This window comes from Falco cherrug (assembly GCF_023634085.1).
Source record: "Falco cherrug isolate bFalChe1 chromosome 22 unlocalized genomic scaffold, bFalChe1.pri SUPER_22_unloc_2, whole genome shotgun sequence".
NCBI classification, from domain to species: domain Eukaryota; kingdom Metazoa; phylum Chordata; class Aves; order Falconiformes; family Falconidae; genus Falco; species Falco cherrug.
In genome coordinates this window covers 20,686-40,995 of record NW_026599286.1, presented here as the reverse complement: position 1 = coordinate 40,995, position 20,310 = coordinate 20,686, and the positions used below count along the sequence as shown (strand labels likewise).

At 55.2% G+C, this 20,310-nt stretch overlaps 1 protein-coding gene and 1 long non-coding RNA gene across 3 annotated transcripts; one reads left to right on the top strand and one right to left on the bottom strand.

The window, feature by feature from the left end:
* Positions 1–51: 51 nt before the first annotated feature.
* On the bottom strand, positions 52–12,209 carry LOC102049136 (zinc finger protein 541). Its single transcript, XM_055700093.1, has 14 exons — positions 11,725–12,209; positions 10,503–10,793; positions 8,580–9,900; positions 8,012–8,070; positions 6,451–6,610; positions 5,744–5,905; positions 4,734–5,055; positions 4,002–4,065; positions 3,395–3,537; positions 3,105–3,208; positions 2,471–2,546; positions 2,017–2,105; positions 570–748; positions 52–202 (listed from the first exon to the last, which is right to left on the bottom strand). Exons 1-14 carry the CDS (start codon positions 12,108–12,110, stop codon positions 52–54), a joined length of 3,507 nt encoding a protein of 1,168 aa, XP_055556068.1. The 5' UTR covers positions 12,111–12,209.
* A 3,653-nt stretch (positions 12,210–15,862) lies between these two features.
* LOC114016833 (uncharacterized) lies at positions 15,863–20,219 on the top strand. 2 transcript variants are annotated; one of them, XR_008730416.1, is made up of 5 exons: positions 15,863–15,911; positions 16,274–16,318; positions 17,778–17,881; positions 18,738–18,912; positions 20,075–20,219. It is a non-coding gene; the product is annotated as an uncharacterized LOC114016833 (long non-coding RNA). The 2 variants fall into 2 exon arrangements; XR_008730415.1 differs by lacking the exon at positions 20,075–20,219 and adding an exon at positions 19,561–19,821.
* Positions 20,220–20,310: the final 91 nt, after the last annotated feature.

The window sequence follows — 20,310 nt, the reverse complement described above, 5'->3', positions numbered from 1 at the left end:
TTTTCTCCTGCACCAACGAACCTGGTGGCTGCTCCAAAATCCTGTTGCCCGTCAGTAGCAGAAGCAGCCGGCAGCCTTTGGGTCTTGTCCAGCTTCGACGCCGCTTCCAGATGCTTCTGGAACCATTTCGTCTTCAGGCGGCTTCACCTGCGGGCGGTGCTTCTTCATATGAGCGTTCCTCCCTTTTATCTTCTCAAATACCCTGGAAATTAGAAAACAAACCAGGATTTTTAATTTTTTTTTTTTTTTTAAGACGATAAACACTGTTAAACAAGCTTTGTTCTTTCTATTTTGGTGAATTTCTGTGTTATTTTGACGCGTGGTACGGCAGGGTTCCAGCGCTTCGTGCCGCCGCTGTGCGGAACGTCGGCGTTGTTTTCAACAAGACAGATATTTGGGTCAAAAGTTGGTTGTAAAATTCAAATAAAAGCGCAAGGTGGCCAAAAGGGGCAGGGGCGGCCCTCCCGGCGCTCGCAGCTCCGCTTCCCCACGTCCCCCTAGGCACAAACTCCATCACTTTCAATCCCTTTTGGCCAAAAGCGGCAGGTTTCTAGAAGATTCTTAGCTACCTTCCACACAGGCTGCAGGGAAACATGCTCTGGTTGTCGGCACTTCCAGCCTGGCACTGAGCCTCGTCCCGACGGTGGGATGTGCTGCCTGCGTCGCGGGGCATCTTTTTCTCCCTCTTCCGCTTCATTTTCCCGTCTTCCTTCCACAGGAGGCAAAGCCGCTTCGGGTTCCAAACAACCTGTAAACCAGAGAGGCCTTAATTAATTTTTTTTCCTTCTCTTTGGAAAGGTGAGGGTTGCTAAAGTAGGGGGGGAAAAAAAATAGTTGAAACGGTAAAAAATGCTACTTGTAGTGATGGTAAAAAAAAAAAAAAAGCTGGAAAAATCCCTGCGCGGCTCGGGCGGCTGGAACGCGTGGCGTCCAGCGCGAAAAGGCATGAGCCCAGGTGAAGTCCTCCGAGCGCTGAAATAGCCAAAAATCGGGGTGACAACACAGGCCTTGAAGGAAAAATAAATATTATTTACACCACCCTAAGGGGAATGGCACTTTCCTCCACAAAAAAAATAAAAAAAAGCAGAAAAACAGGGTTAAAGCATAGAATTCCTGAGCACTGTTGATCCGGGGTTGCGCAGTTCTACCATAAAAAAACCCAAAATATCTATTTCTGTGCCCAAAACTCCTGTTTGGAGGCCGGGAGCGGCTCCGAGTCACAGACTATCCCTGGCCACCCTCAGCGACAAGTCTAAGGAGAGCAAACGGGCTCGTTACCGTTAGGAAGGGATCGGGAATTAATTAAACGGGCAAGGGTGCCCGCCCTCGGGAATTAATGCTGCCTGTAACGAGTCAGGAGCGCGTTCTCGGCGCCGACTGTGGGATGCTCTGCGGTTCCAGATTATTCCCCAGAGGAAGTTTGGGAAAGTGGCAGCGGAATCGAACCCCGGGCACCCCCGGCAGTTTTTCTACCTTTTTTTCAGCCTCTTCCACCTTGTGTCTCTTGAGCTTTTTTCCTATGACTCGACTGTAGGCAAATTTAGCACTTTTTTTCCAGATATAGTAATATTCAACACACTGGGACACACTCTTAGTCTGAATCTATTGCGAGAAAAACAGAAGCAACCCATCATGGAAATACCGTAGCAAAATATTGCAGGCACAGACACACAACAAAACTATCTAAAAGGGGGGTTTTGGGGGGTTTTTTTTCCCCTTTTCCCGTCCTCTCCGGTTACCGTGCCACGGGAGCCCCAGCGGATGCACTGAGATGGGAGAGAAAACAAACCTTCCCGCTCGGAAAAGGCTGGAAGGGCCAGAAGCACGCGTGGGCAGCGCGGGGTTTTGATATGATTTAATTCTCTCTGGTATTTGGTACCGGAGATATTCGATATTCTGTTGTAATCGGGCACGTCGTCTTGTAGCGGCGTGTTTTTAGCATTCGGGAGCGAGCGCGAGGTTTCGGAGGATGGGATCCCGTCGCAGCCCCGGATCCACTCGATCAAAAGGTTTTACCTTCTTCTGTATCAGGTGGAAATCCTTCCCGTGGGCAGCGAGCGCCTCTTCAAACAGGTCCTTCTCCAGAGAGCTCCAAGCAGCCGAACCTGGCAGCAAACACCGAGGTGCCGATCCTCGTTAAGGTCGCTCGCTGCCTAATTAAAGCCAGCGCAGCCCTCAACCCGCGTTCCCGACATCCCTCCTCCTTCCCAAAGCCATAACCAAACCCAGCAGCCAATTAATTAGCAACGACCCTTATTACCACCAGCGGATCCGGAAGGGTACGGCTCGGCGCGCTTCTCCCGTTGGGTGTCACTGAGATCACACACACACCCCCCCAGCCCAAAAAACTGCCCCAAGCGATGGGGAGCGTTGTTTTTTTTAAAAAAAAAATAAATAATTTTTTCACATCAGAGTACAGACAGGGAACTTGGCATCCCGGGGGAAGGAAGAACCGTTACTTCCAGTTTACCTGTGTAGTGATAATCAGCCAGCGGATGAGATCCCGATTTCTGCGGCACCCCAAAAAGCAGCATCTCCAAAGCCTCCTGTGGGATTTAACGTGAAAAAATAATAATTTAGGTTCCCCACCAGGGAAGCAAGAGTGCTTCAGGATGGCCTCAGCTCACAGAAACATTTCCTCAAGCCACACTGGAGCGTTGTACGGAAAGAAATCCCTCGGGATATGCCCCCGGGGACCTGCCACCCCCTCCAGGAGATTTCTCTCCGCTGGAGTCGTTCGGGGCTCGTCGCGCGCTCGCGGAGATGCTGCGCACACCGAGTCCTCCCACTGGATTTGGTCATTCAATCCCTTCCTCAAAGCACAGGGAGAGGAGCAGAACCGGGGCGAGGAGCACCCGGGGTGTTTGTCCAGAGCAGACCTGGGGCTTTAGTGGTGTTAATTATTCTCCAAATCATCACCTATTTATCTAAGAGCTGGTTTTATCAATTAAGGCGGGGGGACGCGATGCCCAGAGGCGTTAATGCAGACTCCGGCGAGGTGCAAGAACTCCGTGGGTTTAGCAAAGAGGCTGGATTCCAGCCTGCGGAAAACCGGGAGCGATTCCCAGCGCCCTCGGGACGGCGGCCGACGCGCGGCTGCTTACCAGGACGTTGCTCTGCGCCTCGTGCAGGCAGTGCAGGGCCAGCTCCAGGTTCATTCCTCCCCCCGGCACGGCGCTGGAGCAGGCCACGTGGAGCAGTTTGGTTACTACAAATGCAACGAAACCCAACCCAACGTCAGTTTGGGGCGAGAGAAAAATAAAAGGTGAGGCGGAAGGAAAAAAAATAAAAGGTGAGGCGGAAGGAAAACGGGGAGAAGTGTGGCAGATGGGCTGGAGACCAGGAAAAGGCATGGGAAAAAAAATAATTAGCAGCTCGTTAGAGCATGAGAGACCTCTGTCTTGCGTGGCTGGGTTAGTGGCGATGTCTCCCCAGGGCTTCCACACCAAGAGCCCTGCCTCTCCGTCCTCTTCCAGGCTGGATCCACACCGGAGCTCCGGTATCTCTGCCTGAAACTGGCTCCCAATGTTGATGTGGCTAAAGGAAGGAGGAAGAGGAGGGGAGGAAGGCAAGGTACATCACGACAGCTGGCGGTCGCAGGGGCTCCGAGCGAGGATAAACACAGCACGCACACCAGCCGCTTCCAAAAAAACCCAAAAAACCAAACCACGACCAGCTTCCACGGTTGCTTCTCAGCCCGCAGAGTGTCACCGCGCCACCCCCGTCACCCTCTTGTCTCCCATCAACTGGAAAAATTCCTTCTGCTTTCCTCAAAACCTGAGCAAAAGGCGTGAGGGGCGCTTTGAGACTAATGGGGAGCAGGAGGAAAGGGGGGAGGCTGCGACCACAGGTGAAAAACGGCACCCGAGTGTCGCGTGGCGCGAGGGAGGGGGGGCGTTTCCAATAAAATCAAGATTAAATAAAACCGAAACGGCGGTTCCCTCCTCGCCCGCGGCCCCCCAACGCTTGCCCATTACTCCAGCCACCACGCCACGACTCACGGCTGGACGCTGACTTTGGTGGTCTCGTTCATGAGACAAAGGCCAAGGTCTCCAGACGCTCCGCCTGAAAGATACCAAAAAAAAAAAGGTCCCTCCAGGTAAAGGGATCAACTCCATGTCGAGGGATCACCCCCCAGCCCACGCAACCACGGAATGTTCCAGAACTCTGAGCACATCAGCTCCAAGCACCACCAAGCCTTGCTGCTAAGCACCGTATCCAGGAGTCCCACCCCCCCTGGCCAGCCCAGCCACCTTTTCCACGAAGAAATTCTTCCAAAATTCCCACGTAAACCTTCCCCCGGGGCAGCTTGAGGTTTCCCCTTGTCCTACCACCCGCCCAAACCCCCTCCCGGGTGACACCCCTCCCCCCCAAATTCTCCTCCGCAAAAAATACGGAGCAGAATCCGAACCCAGGGGAAAGTGTGCTCGCAGGGCTGACACGCGGGCGTCCTCCCCACGTTGACATTGGGCTTGTTTTGGTGCAACCACGATATATTTTTTAATATTTAGGAAAAGGGAAATTTGCACCAAATAGCAGTAAAATAAAAGCAGCATCACCAAAAGCGACGGTTAAACTGCCCCACGTAAACGGCCGGAGTGGATCCCCCAGGAAGGTGGTTGCCCACTCGATTTCTAATGGATCTTGGAGGAAAGCACTTTAGATCCGGTTCCTGCAGCCTGTAGGGCAGCCAGCCGGGTTCCCCCCGGTCCCGTTCTGGAGGATGGGATTACCTAGGACGGTGCTGAGCAGCCGGCCGGGATCACCGCGGGCGGAGGACGAGCAGAGGGTGCTGAAATAGAGGCCGGATCCTTCCCGCAGGGGGCTGAGCATGGGAGGGGGTGTGTAGGGGGAGCGCTGGAGCAAGTCCCGCAGCAGGTGATCCACCAGGATGGTGGGCGAGCGGAGGGTGCTCCGGTAGCAACCTCCCAGCCCCGGCGGGGCGTCGGGGGCCGCCGGAGGAGGGATGAAAAGGGATTTTGGCCGCAGCAGCTTCATGTGGTGGTGCAGGTTGGCTCCCGGGTCCTTCCCATCCACGCCGTCCTTCCCGCTAACCTGGACAAGGCAATTCCAAGCAAAACATCAAATCCCTGCATCCCAGGAAGGAAGCAGGAGGCGTCCGAGGTGCTTGAAAACTACTTTTGTAGTCAGAGAGGGCTGGAAGGGGGAAAAAGAAAAAGGGAAAAACCTGGGAAATAGTCTTGCAATTCTTTTGTAGTCAGAGAGGGCTGAAAGGGGAAAAAAGAAAAAGGGAAAAAACTGGGAAATAGTCTTGGAATTCTTTTGTAGTCAGAGAGGGCTGAAAGGGGAAAAAGGGAAAAACCTGGGAAATAGTCTTGGAATTCTTTTGTAGTCAGAGAGGGCTGAAAGGGGGAAAAAGGAAAAAATTGGGAAATAGTCTTGGAATTCTTTTGTAGTCAGAGAGGGCTGAAAGGGGAAAAAAGGGAAAAAGGGAAAAAATTGGGCAATTGTCTTGCAATTCTTTAAATCGCCCAGGAAATCTCCGAGCATTTCCCTAGGCTCTGCATCCGTCCCACATCACACCGCCGACACATCCCACGCCACCTTTTTATTTCCGTGCAATTCAAGGTGACAAACAAGTTATTTCCAAGGAATTTCTGGCCGTGGGTCCCAGGATCTGCCCGCGGCCGCCGCGTCGTTTGCATGAGATTTGAGGGAGCGATTCCAGCCCAGTGCTACCACGAAATCACGGGAAGGCCGGAGGAACGCGACGGCCGCTCACCTCATTCCCGGCTGGCGAGCTCGTAGCCGACACCGGAACAGAGACGGGAATGACCAGAGGAGCCACCGGCACGTTCCCTGATGGCATCCAGGGTTTGGAGGGCTGGTTCCCATCTCCGGCCGCGGGGAGCCAGAGGTGGCTGGCACCTCCTGCGTGGCACACCTGACCACAAACACAAGGGTATGAGGACAGCAAAGCGCTTCGCAAACAACTCGCTTCTGCTTTCTCCGAAATAACAACGATAGTAAGAGCTACTACGCCGAGTAAGCCCCTTTAAGTGGGAGCCCGGAACAGGGATCCTTGCTGTGCCCGCTCCCGTTTCCCCAAGCGCCCAAGTTCACGCTCTTGGCTAGAAAAAAGCTCCCCCAAGATGTAAAGTAGAACTTAAACCCAGAATCGGCTACAGAAGCAACGAGCCGAGCACCGGGCCATGGTGCCACGGTGCGGCCGGGGGCTTGCGGTGGTTTCTCACTCAGGCGAAGCGGCTTTTCAAACTAACACGCCACCGTTTAAAAATTATTTAAGAGCATCCACTGAAGGGCTCCAGAAGCGCCACGCTCCTGGATCTTTTCCTCAAATTCCCAGGATAAGGGGAAGTCACTCCCAGCTTTTATCACCACGCACGAGGTTTAAAAAATAAATTCCTCGGGACCTTGATTTAAATTCCTGTCGAACGCCAAGCACTGAAGGATTCCAGCCCCCGTTACCTGCTGCTCCTCCTTCCCTTGCGCTGAGTGCCAGCGCTCACCGCCAAAACGCCCGTGGCTCTCCAGGCCCTTCCCGGTGGAACGGGTCCGAAGGCAGCTCCGGCAGAGAACGTCGCTTTCGCAGCCGCTGCCGTCCACCGGAGCGGCACCGGTGCTGTCGCTAGGTGAAAAATTGAGATAAAGGATGGGAAATGAAGATTAGAAAGTGGAACCACTTTTAAAATGGAGATTTCATCGCGATCAAGGTTAGAGCCACGCGTGTGTTTCCCGCCAGAAAGCTCGGTTCGGGTGGGAAATGGCTGCAGTTCGTTTAGCAACGAGAGAATTTAATTAGAGGGAAACCCCTGGCAGGGCATCACTCAGCGGCGTTACAAAGGTGCAGCTTTAAATCAGGGATGCGGCCGCCTCTTCCGAGCGTGAATTATACCCGTTAACCGATAACGCACAAATATTACTTCCAATATTAGGTATACAACTTCAAAAATAATCATAAAACTTTTTAACTGCCACACCACGGAAGAACAATCTGCTTTAAAAACTCCAGGAGCGTTTTCTTTAAAAAACACACATGTGGCCAGACTACCAAGGCTAGCTGGAGCAGGTAACTATTTTCACGATGAGCCACGACTTTTAATTTGCCACTCAAAAGTGACAAAGTAATTCTTAATGAGGCAGCAGCTCCCTTAGCCGTGACAGTTCGCAACAGGCGGGCAGGGCACCCCTCCCGAGGCCGCGTGGGGACCTCGCCGCTGCTCAGAAGGACGCAGAAAATAATTATTATTTTTTTTTCCCCCCAGAAGGGTGCAGAATATTAAAATCTCTTTTTTTTTTCCTTTTTTCCCCCCATGGAGCAGCTTGCTTTCTCGCTCAGCAAACGGCAAAGCCACCCAGGCTGGGCAGGAAGGTGGCAGAGCTGCGATTTAGCGACAGAAAACTCCACAGGCCTGCGGCCCCGGCACCAAAGGGAAGCGGCAGCCACCAAAGAAGAGGGAATGACGCGTTTTTTTCTTCAGCAGAGAAAACCATTCTGACTCTAAATCACCAACTGACTCTAAAAATAATCATAAAATCAGCTAATGGCTTCGAAAACCTAAATTCAGGGCCTGCCTCCATGATTCTAACACAGGAATTCTCCTTGCAGCCTGGCGGGTCACCAGGAATGCGACTGAGAGCAAAGCCTCTGCCCGCTGGGAAACCCTTGAAGGAGGGGAATCCCTTCACCTTATCCCAAATCCCCATTTTTTTCCTTCCCTGGCAAATCTGGGGGCTTTTGTTGTTGTAATGTGTGAAAAGAACAAGCTCAGTCATTCCTTATTGCGTCCTAAACCATCTTCAACACTTCACACAAGCCACCTGCCCGCCACACTGCGCCGGTTTGACCGCTGCCAGTTCGGAATTAGGTCGAAAGTCTCCTTGTTCTAATTTAAACACCTATTAATTAGCTGGCCGGATGAAAGGGCTACATTAAATCTCAGCCCCCGAGGGAAAAGGGCCCGAGAAGGTGCTAAAACACGCTCTAGAAACCACCAGCCCCCGCAAAACTTGAGCGCGAGCAGCTTACCGGCCGGCCGGCGAGCGAGCTCCCTCCGCTGCGTGTGTCAGGGTGTAGATGTTGCCACCCTGTGGGTAAAAAGAACCAATAAATCGAGGGCAGCTGTTGTTCTGCCCGCCAGCAAAGCTTGAAAATATAACCAAAAGCAAAACGATAAAATAAAACCGACAAAAATAAAAGTTATTCCGTTTCGGAGAAGAGGAACAGAATGTTTTCTCCAGGAAAATAACGCACAGCGAAGCAGCGCTCATTAATAAATCCTGGAAGTCTGGGCAGTCAACTCCCAAGGCCACTGGCCCGCCTGCCAAGGCCACCAGCCCGTCGCAGTGGCCTCAAGAAGCCGGGTGAAAGGCCACGTTGTGACACAACCCAAGCCTTGATCTCGTTCAATTACTTCAAAACCTTTGGCATGGGATTAATTAATGTTTTCAGAGCGCTCTGGATGCGTAAAGTGCCGTTATTGGGGAATCCAGAGCTGCCAGCGCAAACAAGCAGCGCTGAGAAGCGCGTGGGAGGGCAGTGAACGCGATACAAACGCGGGTGGAGCGGAACGGATCGGAAGAGCGCGGTGCCGTACTTGAATCCTGTTGAAGATGGTGAGCCGGCGCGGCACCGGAGCCGCGGGGAAGGACGCCATGGCCACCTGGCTCGGGGCAGCCAGCTTCTCCCTGCGGCTGGCCGGCTGACGCCAGGACCAGCCGGTCCTCGCCGGCGCTTTCCTGGCTGTCTTGGCGCTACCGTCGTTACTCTTCTCTTTTTTCAAGGTAGAAACCTCGTTTTCTGGCTGGTGGGAGCAGGGAACGGCCTGTCGGAGGTGCGCGGAAAGCCCTTGGTACCCCGTCGGCTGCGGACGCTGGGAGGCGAAGGCAGGCCGTGGCTGTCGGAGCAGGTTTGCTGCCAGGCACGCGGCCCCCGGAGCTGCCGGTGGGGATGGAGCCAGCGGAGAGTCAGCGATGGCCTGGAAGAGGTGCTGCTGCGGCATCTGCAGCGGCCCCGGGCATGCAGCGGGCTCCGGGGGTTTGGGGAAGAGCTGCCCGCCCTCGTCACGCTTCGAAACCTCCGGAAAACTCGGCTCCTCGGCGTTCTCCAGCGGGCAGGAGGCGTGGGGTTCCGCTGATTGAAAGATTTCCTCAAAACAACCCAGGGCCGGCTCGCTCAGCGCATCCTCTTTGGCTTTAAGAGGCGCAGCAGGGACAGGCGAAGCATCCGGACGCTCGTCGGCTGCGGCAGGCGGCTCGCAAGCAAGGCAGACGCTGTTCCTCTCGGATTTAGCACACACCGGCACGTTTCTCATGCACTCAAAGTTATCACTCGAGCGGTTTTCAGGTTTTCGGGGGGCAGGAAAACATGGCAGGGTGCTGTCAGGACAAGGCTGCAGCCCCGCAGGCTCCGAAATAAAAGACACCGTGGTGAGATCAATCGCCATGTTCTCCCACGGCGCAACCACAGGCACCTCGGTGGGATTTGTGACGCTGGAAGAAGCGGCATCCCTCTGGCATGAGGAGCAATCCCGCGAGAAATCATCCTCCGCCAGCCCGCTGCCGTCAGACGCGAGGCGGGAGGCCCGGCTGGGCCCTGGCGAGGCGGCGTCCGCGTGTTCTGCGGAGGGGAAGGCACCTACGGGACAATTCTGACTCACGACGTCCCTCAGCAGGTCACTTTCGGGTGGGAAAGGGCCCGATTCCGAGCACGGAAGACGTCCCTCCGCTGATTTCCCACCACCTTGGCTACCCGGAGCGGGAAGGAGCGAGGGTTCCTCGCCGGCAGGAGCCTCCCTGCAGCTGTGCCGCAGCCCGTAATGGCGCCGCAGCGAACGGGGGTTGCAGTAACTCTTCTCACAGTCTGGTTCTGGGCAGATGAAAGGGGTTTTTTTCTGATGCGTCAACATGTGTCCGCTCCTGTAGCGAGGAAGAAAAGAAAATATCGTGTCTTAGCACACCCGAAGCACCGGCAGGACGCGCAGGGCGGTCACGGGGGTGGCTTTGCAGCCTGCAAGCGCGCGCAGCCACGCCGGCCAACACGGGCCCGTTACGACTGTCTCGTGTTTTCAAGTCGAAAACGGCGCAGACAGCAAAAATGAGGCGGGTGTGTCCCCCAAAATCAAGGGGAAGCTGTAAACCGCGGGCTGGCGCTTCGTAAAGGCACGTTTTAGGACGGCGCAGGTCCGCGGGCCATCGCTTGGTCCAACACGAAGCAAAACGGTGTTTTACTTAGTCCCGGACCAAGACCGGCCGCTGCCACAGGGTGCAGTGTTACAGATTTTTCCACAGCTGGGCAGAAATAGATGCTTTCCAGGGTTTTTTTCCCACACCAGGCTGCTCTGGAAAATGAAAAGGGAATTTGCATCTGGTAGTGAAGTCGGTTTGTAACCTCACTTCGCAGCGGTCGGTGGCCTGAAAAGGCACAAAGGCTCCCGAGCGCTGCGAGTTCTGGAACTGGGAAATAAACGGCGGCAGGAGCCGAGGTTCTTGAGAGCCGGCTAAGCCGAACGCCTACGTACAGGTGGTCCGGCCGCTTGAAGGCCTTGCTGCAGACGGCGCAGACGTGCAGCCGCTCCTGGCTGTGGCTCAGGCAGTGTTTGCTGAGAGCGCTGGCGCTGCCGAACACCTTCCCGCAGCGGCTGCAGCCCAGCGGCGAGCTCTGAGAGCCCAGGGGAGGCTCGCCGCTCCCCGCCGATCCGCTGCCGCCTCCTCCAGCCTCCTCCGGTCCCGCCAGCGCGGGAAGCTCCGGCTCTGAAAGAAGGGAGAAAGCGACAGCCGCTTTATTTACCTTTGCAATGACACGCTTCTCGCTTTAGCGCTAATAAAAACACGTCTTTTTTCATAACACTTCTGTTGGAGGGCGCCGGCCTCACGGGCTGAATATCTGCACCAGAACGAGTAAGAAAGTCCCGCAAACCTGCTCCCCCTCTTACGATTTGTGGCTCTGGCGTCAGCTCCGTAGTAATAAAATAATAAAGAAATAAAGCAGCAGCTCAGCTGCTTAATTTCTGGGGTCTCCAGACACCTCCACCCTTGCACAGGTTACACCCTTCACCAGTCTGAACCTTGACACCGTGAATTTTACCGTCTTCCCCCTCTTTCTCGGGAAAAGAGGTTTGGGATCACCCCAAACGGTTTTGCTGGAGGTGCCGTACCGAGGGCAGTCTGACTAGGGGATAACCCCGGGGCTTCCCCAGACAATTCCAGGTTCCTCACCCACGAGCCGGTGGAAATACAGGCCCCAGTCGTTAGGGGAAAGTCTGATTTTCTCGTTTGAGCGCTGCTAGTTACAGTTTTACAGCCATTAGCAATTAAGTTATCCGTTCCCTCCAGAAGAACGTGTAACTCAAGGCGCTCTCCTCGCAACGGCAGAGCCAGAAAAAGCCCGTTCTGCTCAATCCATTTCACAGAGCGTTTGAAACGCGGAAAGAATTAAAGAGAACATCTCTCCTCCGCTGCGGGGAAAGATGTTCGCAACGTATTTAGCAAATTTATCATTTTAATGCCTTCGCGTTTTCCGTTTCCAGCCAGAGGGCAGGTTGCAAGGACTCTTAAAAGAGCCAAAACCCAAAGAGATTCCTGCCTAGGGTATAATTGTAAGAAAAGAGGAGAGCAGCAAAGTTCCTGCGGAAGAGAGGGGTTATGATTATTATAATCTTCCACAGCCTTAGCAATCTGAACGTCATCTCCCAGGTAAAACATTCTCAAAGTGACAAAACCTGGAGCATCCACCTATTTTACCTGAAAGATCCTTCCGCACCGCGCCTGCACGCAGCTCCTAAATAACCCCAGCCGCTTCCACCTGCCAGAGACCCTTGAAAAGAAGCGAGAAGGCAGAGCGCGGCGCACTCACCCTGCTGCCAGGGCTGCCAGTCTGACCCCTGGAGCTGGCCGGAGCCGCAGTCCTTCGCCAGGTAGAGGGAGAACACGTTCAGCTCGGCCTCCAGAGCGTCGCCGGCCGCATCGGCGTCCAAGCTGCTCAGCCCCGCGTAGCTCACGCCTTTCGCTGTCGGGCAGAGGTTGCAGTCGAGGGCCTCGCTGCAGAGCAGCTCCTGGCTTTCGGGAAATCCCGGGAGGTGCATCTCCAAATGAATCCCATTCTCATTGTCGAAGGGGTACTGGTCCATGCTCGCTGCCAGCCTTACAGCCAGCCGAAGGCAGTCTTGTTTACACCCAGAGCAAAACTCGAGGCTGCGAGGACCACCAAGCCGCCTAAAAAACCAAAAAACACACGAAAAATGAAGGAAGAGATGATTTGACATCACTCACCAATCCCCCCAACCAGTACGGCAACTGGGGTACCACCCACACCTTCTCGGAGAAGAAACCTGCAGCATCCCCTTCCCCGTTTCAGACACCCCACGGGCACGTTTGGGGTGACAAGGGGGTCTTCTTACAAAAAACCGTGCTAAGCCAAAGGGTGGAAGTGTTTCCCCCACCCCAGAAGAGGCTGAAAGCAGGGAAAGGCTGCCTGGGAACTGCAGTGGGATTCGGGGGGGCTTTTCCTGAGGGAAACGCTGCTCCTGGCCTTGCAGGAGGCTGTGGGACCACCCCAGGGATGGGGCTGGGGGCTTTCCCTGAGGGAAACCCTGATCCCCGCCATACCAGAGCCTGTGGGACCACCCCAGGGATGGGGTTGGGGGGCTTTCCCTGAGGGAAACGCTGCTCCTGGCCTTGTACAAGGCTGTGGGACCACCCCAGGGATGGGATTGGGACCCAGGGGGGCTTTCCCTGGGAGAAAAGAGGTTTATGGCCTTGCAGGAGGCTGTGGGACCAGCCCAGGGATGGGGCTGGGGGGCTTTCCCTGGGGGAAACGCTGCTCCTGACCTTGCAGGAGGCTGTGGGACCACCCCAGGGATGGAGTTGGGGGGCTCTCCCTGAGATAAATGCTGCCCCCCATGTGGCAGGAGGCTGTCAGACCACCCCAGGGATGGGGCTGGGGGCTTTCCATGAGGGAAATGCTGCTCCTGGCCATGTATGAGGGTGTGGGACCACCCCAGGGATGGGGCTGGGGGGCTTTCCCTGAAGGAAACGCTGCTCCTACCTTGCAGGAACCTGTGGGACCACCCCAGGGATGGGGCTGGGGGCTTTCCCCGAAATAAATGCTGCCCCCCATGTGGCAGGAGGCTGTTGGACCACCCCAGGGATGGGATTGGGACCCAGGGGGGCCTTCCCTGGGAGAAACGAGGCTTATGGCCTTGCAGGAGGCTGTGGGACCACCCCAGGGATGGGGTTGGGGGCTTTCCCTGGGGGAAACACTGCTCCTGGCCTTGTACAAGGGTGTGGGACCACCCCAGGGATGGGATTAAGGACAATGGGGGGCTTTCCCTGAGGGAAACGCTGCTCCTGGCCTTGCAGGAGGCTGTGGGACCAGCCCAGGGATGGGACTGGGGGGCTTTCCCTGAGGGAAATGCTGCTCCTGACCTTGCAGGAGGCTGTGGGACCACCCCAGGGATGGAGTTGGGGGCTCTCCCTGAGATAAATGCTGCCCCCCATGCAGCAGGAGGCTGTCAGACCACCCCAGGGATGGGGCTGGGGGCTTTCCATGAGGGAAACGCTGCTCCTGGCCATGTATGAGGGTGTGGGACCACCGCAGGGATGGGGCTGGGGGGCTTTCCCTGAAGGAAACGCTGCTCCTACCTTGCAGGAACCTGTGGGACCACCCCAGGGATGGGGCTGGGGGCTTTCCCCGAAATAAATGCTGCCCCCCATGTGGCAGGAGGCTGTTGGACCACCCCAGGGATGGGATTGGGACCCAGGGGGGCCTTCCCTGGGAGAAACGAGGCTTATGGCCTTGCAGGAGGCTGTGGGACCACCCCAGGGATGGGGTTGGGGGCTTTCCCTGGGGGAAACACTGCTCCTGGCCTTGTACAAGGGTGTGGGACCACCCCAGGGATGGGATTAAGGACAATGGGGGGCTTTCCCTGAGGGAAACGCTGCTCCTGGCCTTGCAGGAGGCTGTGGGACCAGCCCAGGGATGGGACTGGGGGGCTTTCCCTGAGGGAAATGCTGCTCCTGACCTTGCAGGAGGCTGTGGGACCACCCCAGGGATGGAGTTGGGGGCTCTCCCTGAGATAAATGCTGCCCCCCATGCAGCAGGAGGCTGTCAGACCACCCCAGGGATGGGGCTGGGGGCTTTCCATGAGGGAAACGCTGCTCCTGGCCATGTATGAGGGTGTGGGACCACCGCAGGGATGGGATTGGGGGGCTTTCCCTGAAGGAAACGCTGCTCCTGACCTTGCAGGAACCTGTGGGACCACCCCAGGGATGGGGTTGGGGGCTTTCCCCGAAATAAATGCTGCCCCCCATGTGGCAGGAGGCTGTTGGACCACCCCAGGGATGGGATTGGGACCCAGGGGGGCCTTCCCTGGGAGAAACGAGGTTTATGGCCTTGCAGGAGGCTGTGGGACCACCCCAGGGATGGGGCTGGGGGGCTTTCCATGAGGGGAACACTGCTCCTGGCCTTGTATGAGGGTGTGGGACCACCCCAGGGATGGGGTTGGGGGGCTTTCCCTGATGGAAACGCTGCTCCTGGCCTTGTACAAGGCTGTGGGACCACCCCAGGGATGGGATTAAGGACAATGGGGGGCTTTCCCTGAGGGAAACGCTGCTCCCAGCCTTGCAGAAGGCTGTGGGACCACCCCAGGGATGGGATTGGGACCCAGGGGGGCTTTCCCTGGGAGAAACGAGGCTTATGGCCTTGCAGGAGGCTGTGGGACCACCCCAGGGATGGGGCTGGGGGGCTTTCCATGAGGGGAACACTGCTCCTGGCCTTGTATGAGGGTGTGGGACCACCCCAGGGATGGGGCTGGGGGCTTTCCCTGAGGGAAACGCTGCTCCTGGCTTTGTACAAGGGTGTGGGACCACCCCAGGGATGGGATTAAGGACAATGGGGGGCTTTCCCTGAGGGAAACGCTGCTCCTGGCCTTGCAGGAGGCTGTTGGACCACCCCAGGGCTGGGATTGGGGGGCTTTCCCTGAGGGAAACGCTGCTCCCAGCCTTGCAGAAGGCTGTGGGACCACCCCAGGGATGGGATTGGGACCCAGGGGGGCTTTCCCTGGGAGAAAAGAGGTTTATGGCCTTGCAGGAGGCTGTGGGACCAGCCCAGGGATGGGGCTGGGGGGCTTTCCCTGAGGGAAACGCTGCTCCTGACCTTGCAGGAGGCTGTGGGACCACCCCAGGGATGGAGTTGGGGGGCTCTCCCTGAGATAAATGCTGCCCCCCATGTGGCAGGAGGCTGTCAGACCACCCCAGGGATGGGATTGGGACCCAGGGGGGCTTTCCCTGGGAGAAACGAGGCTTATGGCCTTGCAGGAGGCTGTGGGACCACCCCAGGGATGGGGCTGGGGGGCTTTCCCTGAGGGGAACACTGCTCCTGCCCTTGTATGAGTGTGTGGGACCACCCCAGGGATGGGGCTGGGGGCTTTCCCTGAGGGAAACTCTGCTCCCCACCTTACAGGATTCTATGGGACCACCGCAGGGATGGAGTTGGGTGGCTTTCCCTGAGGGAAACCCTGACCCCAGCCTTGCAAGCGGCAGCAGAGGCGGCCCCTCCCTGAGGGGAACACATCCGGGGGGAGGCAGGCGGGGGCTGCGCGTCTCCCATGGATTGGAAGGGGGGGGGAGGGGGGGGCTACAGCCACCCTGGCAGTGGAGGGGCTGAGGTGAGGGGCTAAGGAAGGGGGGGAGGGGGAGAAAGATGGACACACACGTTCCTTACAGCGTGTACGAGGAAGGTCCCTCGGCGCCGCCGCCGTTTTCCCGCCGCCGTTTTCCCGCCCAGCCGCCGGCGCACGCGCGCTGACCCCGCCCCCCCCCCCCCCCCCCCCCCCCGCGGCCGGGGCGGCTGCGCGCGGGCGTCACGTGACGGGAGCGGGCGGGAGGAGCTGTGGCGGGAAAACGCCGGCGTGAGGGGAAGGCGCCATTTTGTGAGGGGGAGGGGGGGGGGGGGGGAAAGGGGTGAGGGGCGAGGAGGAGGGTGAGAAGGTGTGTGGAAGGCACGGGGGGGGGGGGGCTGGGTTGGGTTTATGGGGGAGGGGAGCCTGGGGAATGGGTGTTTATGCGAGGGGGAGAGGGGGGTGGCGCTGGGTGGGTGGATGGATGGATGGAGGGAGTGGGGAGGGCTCTGTGTGAAATAAAGGTTCAAGGAACCCTGCGACCTCTTTTTTTGCAGGGTTAGGGTTATTTAGGCGCTGCGGGGGTGGTAAAAGGGGGAAATTTGGGAAGGGGGGGTGTGATTTAAAGAACAAAGTCAAAATTTCTTAGTGACTGAGTATCCTTTTTTTGGCAGCACTGGATGCACGGGGGATCCTTCTGCCTAACGCGCATGACTAAAGTAACTACCTTAATTAAATATTCATTGTTTTATTGTATCAATATAACGCCTGTACATACTCATTACCTAGCCCTGCCTACTCTGGCTTCGTATGTTAATCAGCTTATCAGCCCTTTGCGCTTGGGCAAATTCCTCCAAGAATTGTGGGCAGGGGTCTCTGGGAGGAAGGCCGTAGGTCTTCCTCGTGGTGTACGTTTCACCTTTTGCCTGGTACGTGATGGTTTTGCAAGTTTGCGGTGTTCTTATCGGTCTGAGCTAATTTATGTCCGTGTCGACCATCTGTTTCTTCTGCTTGTTTCTTTTAGTCGCTCCCTGTAGATAACTTATAAACAGGCCCCTTGTTAGAGAAAGTTAGAGACACAGACTCCTTCTTTCATCAGCGATTTCATTAATTATTTCTTTCAGACCATGGTTACATGACCTAATTACTATACCTACGTTCTTTGAGCAAATACAAGTTCTTAGCCTTGCTACAGGGCTGTACGGAGGTTTTCATAGCAGCTTTTGTTGTGCAACTACTAGTTTCATTAGAATATATTTCTTATATTCATTATATTTTAACTACAAGGTTTTATTCTATCCTAAAGTGAATTCATGCAGTATCAGGGGTGATGGTGTGGAGGGAGGATGCGTGGGGGGGGGGTGGGGGTGGGGAAGGGACTGGAGATGTGAGTTATGGGGCAAAAACTGAGAAAACGTAGGCTAGGCCCAGGCAAGAGTAGATGGTTTTATCTAAGCTTCAAGCAAAAAACGACCAGCTGGGCATTTTGCAAGCAAGGAGTGACCAAATGTATTTTGTTGGGCATTTTGCAAGCAAGGAGTGACCAAACGTACCTCTCACCTGGGTGTTTTGTCGGCTGGCTTTGGATAAATTCTTTACCTCGTTTTATTACTCCCTTGTGAAACGGGAATATTGTCTCATGGGATGGCTGTTACCTTTCTACGGTGCTTGTAAAACTCCGAGGAACCCCGGTCTTTCAAGTGGAAAAGGGGTTGCAGCTCATCAGGATCGCTGTGAGCCCCCTCTCCAAGCTATTTCCAGCACCTTTTTGTTGGTTTTATGTTTGTTTTCCCTGTTGTTCGTTTCTTTTAACATTATGGTGTGAAGGAAATTGCTCGGTTTAGTTTTAGCGCGCTGTCCTTCTGTCCCAGGATGAGTGCTGGGCCATTCCTGGGTCCTTAATAATAATAACAACTTAATTGCACCAGTGCAAAAGCTGTATTATTGGTATTCCCATCTAATAATCCCTTGGGATTATTATCCCTTGGGATTAGTATCCAATAATCCCAAGCATCCCTTGGGATTATTATCCAGTAATCCCAAACAGGATTAGTATCCAATAATCCCAAGCATCCCTTGGGAGCCACCTGGATCCTAGCAAAGACATTTGGGAGAAGTTGGGGGGGGGGAAAGGAAATAATAGAGGGAAATAAAACAATGGTTTTTTTAATTGGAAAGGTGTAGGAGCGACTCCGGCTGCTGCAGTCTAGTGGTTAAAGCAGGAACCACCTGTGAGGAGAGGCACAAACCTTTGAGCGTTCGGTTATTACTACATAAAAATGGTATGTAATTCTGTTAGTCATCAGGTATATTTTAAGCAAACCTAAAAATAGCGGCGTTTGGGGGGTTCGTTTGTGACTGTGCCATGCCAGGTTCCTCTCCAGAGTGAATGTTTGCGTCCACGGGGGTGTAATATAAATTAATTAGCACGCCGCATGATGCAGCTGATGCTTTATTTCTTAAAAAGAAGGGGTTTTACCGAACTTTGGTGGGTGGGGGTGCAATACCGGTGGGTCATTTCGCTCTGCTGCAGGATTTGACCCCAGTTAAAGCTGGAAGAAGCTGTCCTGGTGAGGATTTCTATCCCGGGGGGAGCACTGAGCTGGGACAGAAATGTGTTGCGACGGTGGGATGCGACACCCCAGCGTGCTGCTGCGGTGAATTTCCCCTCGTCCTTCATCGTAAAAGCAGTGTTGGAAGTTTTTGGGGTTTGGTCTGGGGTTTTTTTTTTCCCCCCTGAGGAGTTGCTCGTAAAGTCACCGTCGTGAAAGGCAAAATTCTTCGTTATGACGATGTTGTTAATGCTTCCCGCTTGGAAATCACCCCCAGGTTTTGAGGGCGCTGTTGATAGCAACATCCTTCGGGGGAAGAAGTCCTGTCCCGTGGGTTAATCAAATTATCGCTTACAGTGGCTTTGTGCCAACTGCTTTTTGCCTTGGCTTGTGGGTTGTTTTTTATTTTTATTTTTTTTTTTAAGGTAGGCTCCGCTGTGTTCAGTGCTCTGGGATGTAGGGTAAAAAAAAAAAAAAAAAAAAAAAAAAAAATTCCAAGACAAGGGTGCGTCGTGAAGCTTAAAGGTTTGTTGTGAGCGCTGCTGACGGTGGGTCTGTCTCTTTTTCCCCTTCCTGATAAAACCAGCTCGGAATCCTGCTCCTCCTCCGGCACCGTACCCGGTTGACGGCTCCCGGCGTTCCGGCGGCGAAGATGGAGCGATGGTGGCCGATGACGACGACGATGACAGCGTTCGGCTGGGCTGGCGCTGCGCTTTTATAGCGTAATGCACCAAAATAAAACCCCGGCAGGTCCCACCCAGGTACAAACAGAACGTATATCCAATTCAAATCCAACCAATCCAGGGGTATAAACAAAGCCCCAAGCCCGGCCTCTCGCAGATTAATTACTCGCACTGGTCAATCATATTTAACCCGCCTAATCAGGGCGCGGGCAAGGCGCCTGGCCCTGCCTCCCCCTGCCTGCACCTCGCCAATCCCGAGCGGAGCCTCCTCGCCGGCTCAACCAGTTTGTAACTGGGATGTCGAGGACCCTGGGCTGGGCAGGGCGCTGGGCTGCCCGGGCGCGCCGGTGGGGAGGCCGGGCCAGCGCGGCTCGGGGCTTTATCCCGACCAGAAATCCAGCTGAAAAATGGCAAATGCGGTTTGGTTTTTTTTTTTTTTTCCCCAGCTTGCCTTCAGCCGGAAGACTTTTTAAGCGTTGCTTTTCAATCCTGACGCTCCTTAAAGACAATTTCCCCTCTTTGTAAGTGAATATATAGAAAGATGTTCTCCACAGCGTTTTAATAAGCACTGCCTCCAAACGCCCCTCCGCGCACTTCGCTCTGGACCCACAGCTTAAAAACAGGATCAGGCCCGTCACAAATAACTAACGAGGAGTACGTGTGTCGCGGGCAAACCCACTCCTCCCTTCCTGGTTTTATTCCAAGTCATTTTTATTTCTCATTCAGGAATTAGCCAGGGAAATTTATATTACGAAGGCGTGATTTACGCCGGTGGAACCTAAACAAGAAATTTGACGGGGGAAAGCCGTTAGCTGCGTGACGATGTAAATCGGATGGGGTTTACGGTCGCTGTCTCTCCTTTCGCTCCGTCAGTGCTACTTTTGGTGTCCCGTGCGTGTGTTCTTTGTCCTGGTGACACGGTCCTGAGTGAATTAAAAGTAATTGAGAGCCTTTTATTGGTTTATCTTCCCTGGCTATAAAAATAATAGGGGCGATGGGAATTTTAAAAAAAAAAACAACCGGGGCCTCAGGGGGTCTTTGCCACCCCGTTTGGTTTTTTTTTTTTCTGTCCTCAGCACCTGTGTCGATGCCTGTGCTGAGCTTTCTGCAGAGCCTCCCTCTAAAAACACTTTTAAAAAAATAAATAATTTTTTTTTCCCCCCTCGCTCCGAGCTGGGATCATCATTTGCTGGATGCGATGGGTAAAAAATTGTGTGTCAACAGCTTTTTCTCTCGGCAGGGCCCGACTCCGCCGCCAGCGACGCAGGGTGGGACGCGAGGGGGTGAGCCCGTTCGCCGGGGCGCAGGGCCCAGCAGGTAACCCCCGCTCAGGGGGGCCGCCGGCCCCGCAGACCCCCCCCTTAGCCCCAAGGGTGTGTTGTGTGTTGCCCCCCCCCCCCCCATTTTGATAGGGAAATGGGGCCGTGCTGGAGGGATGGGGGTGCGGGGGGTCTCCCAGGCGCTGTGGGGGCTCGG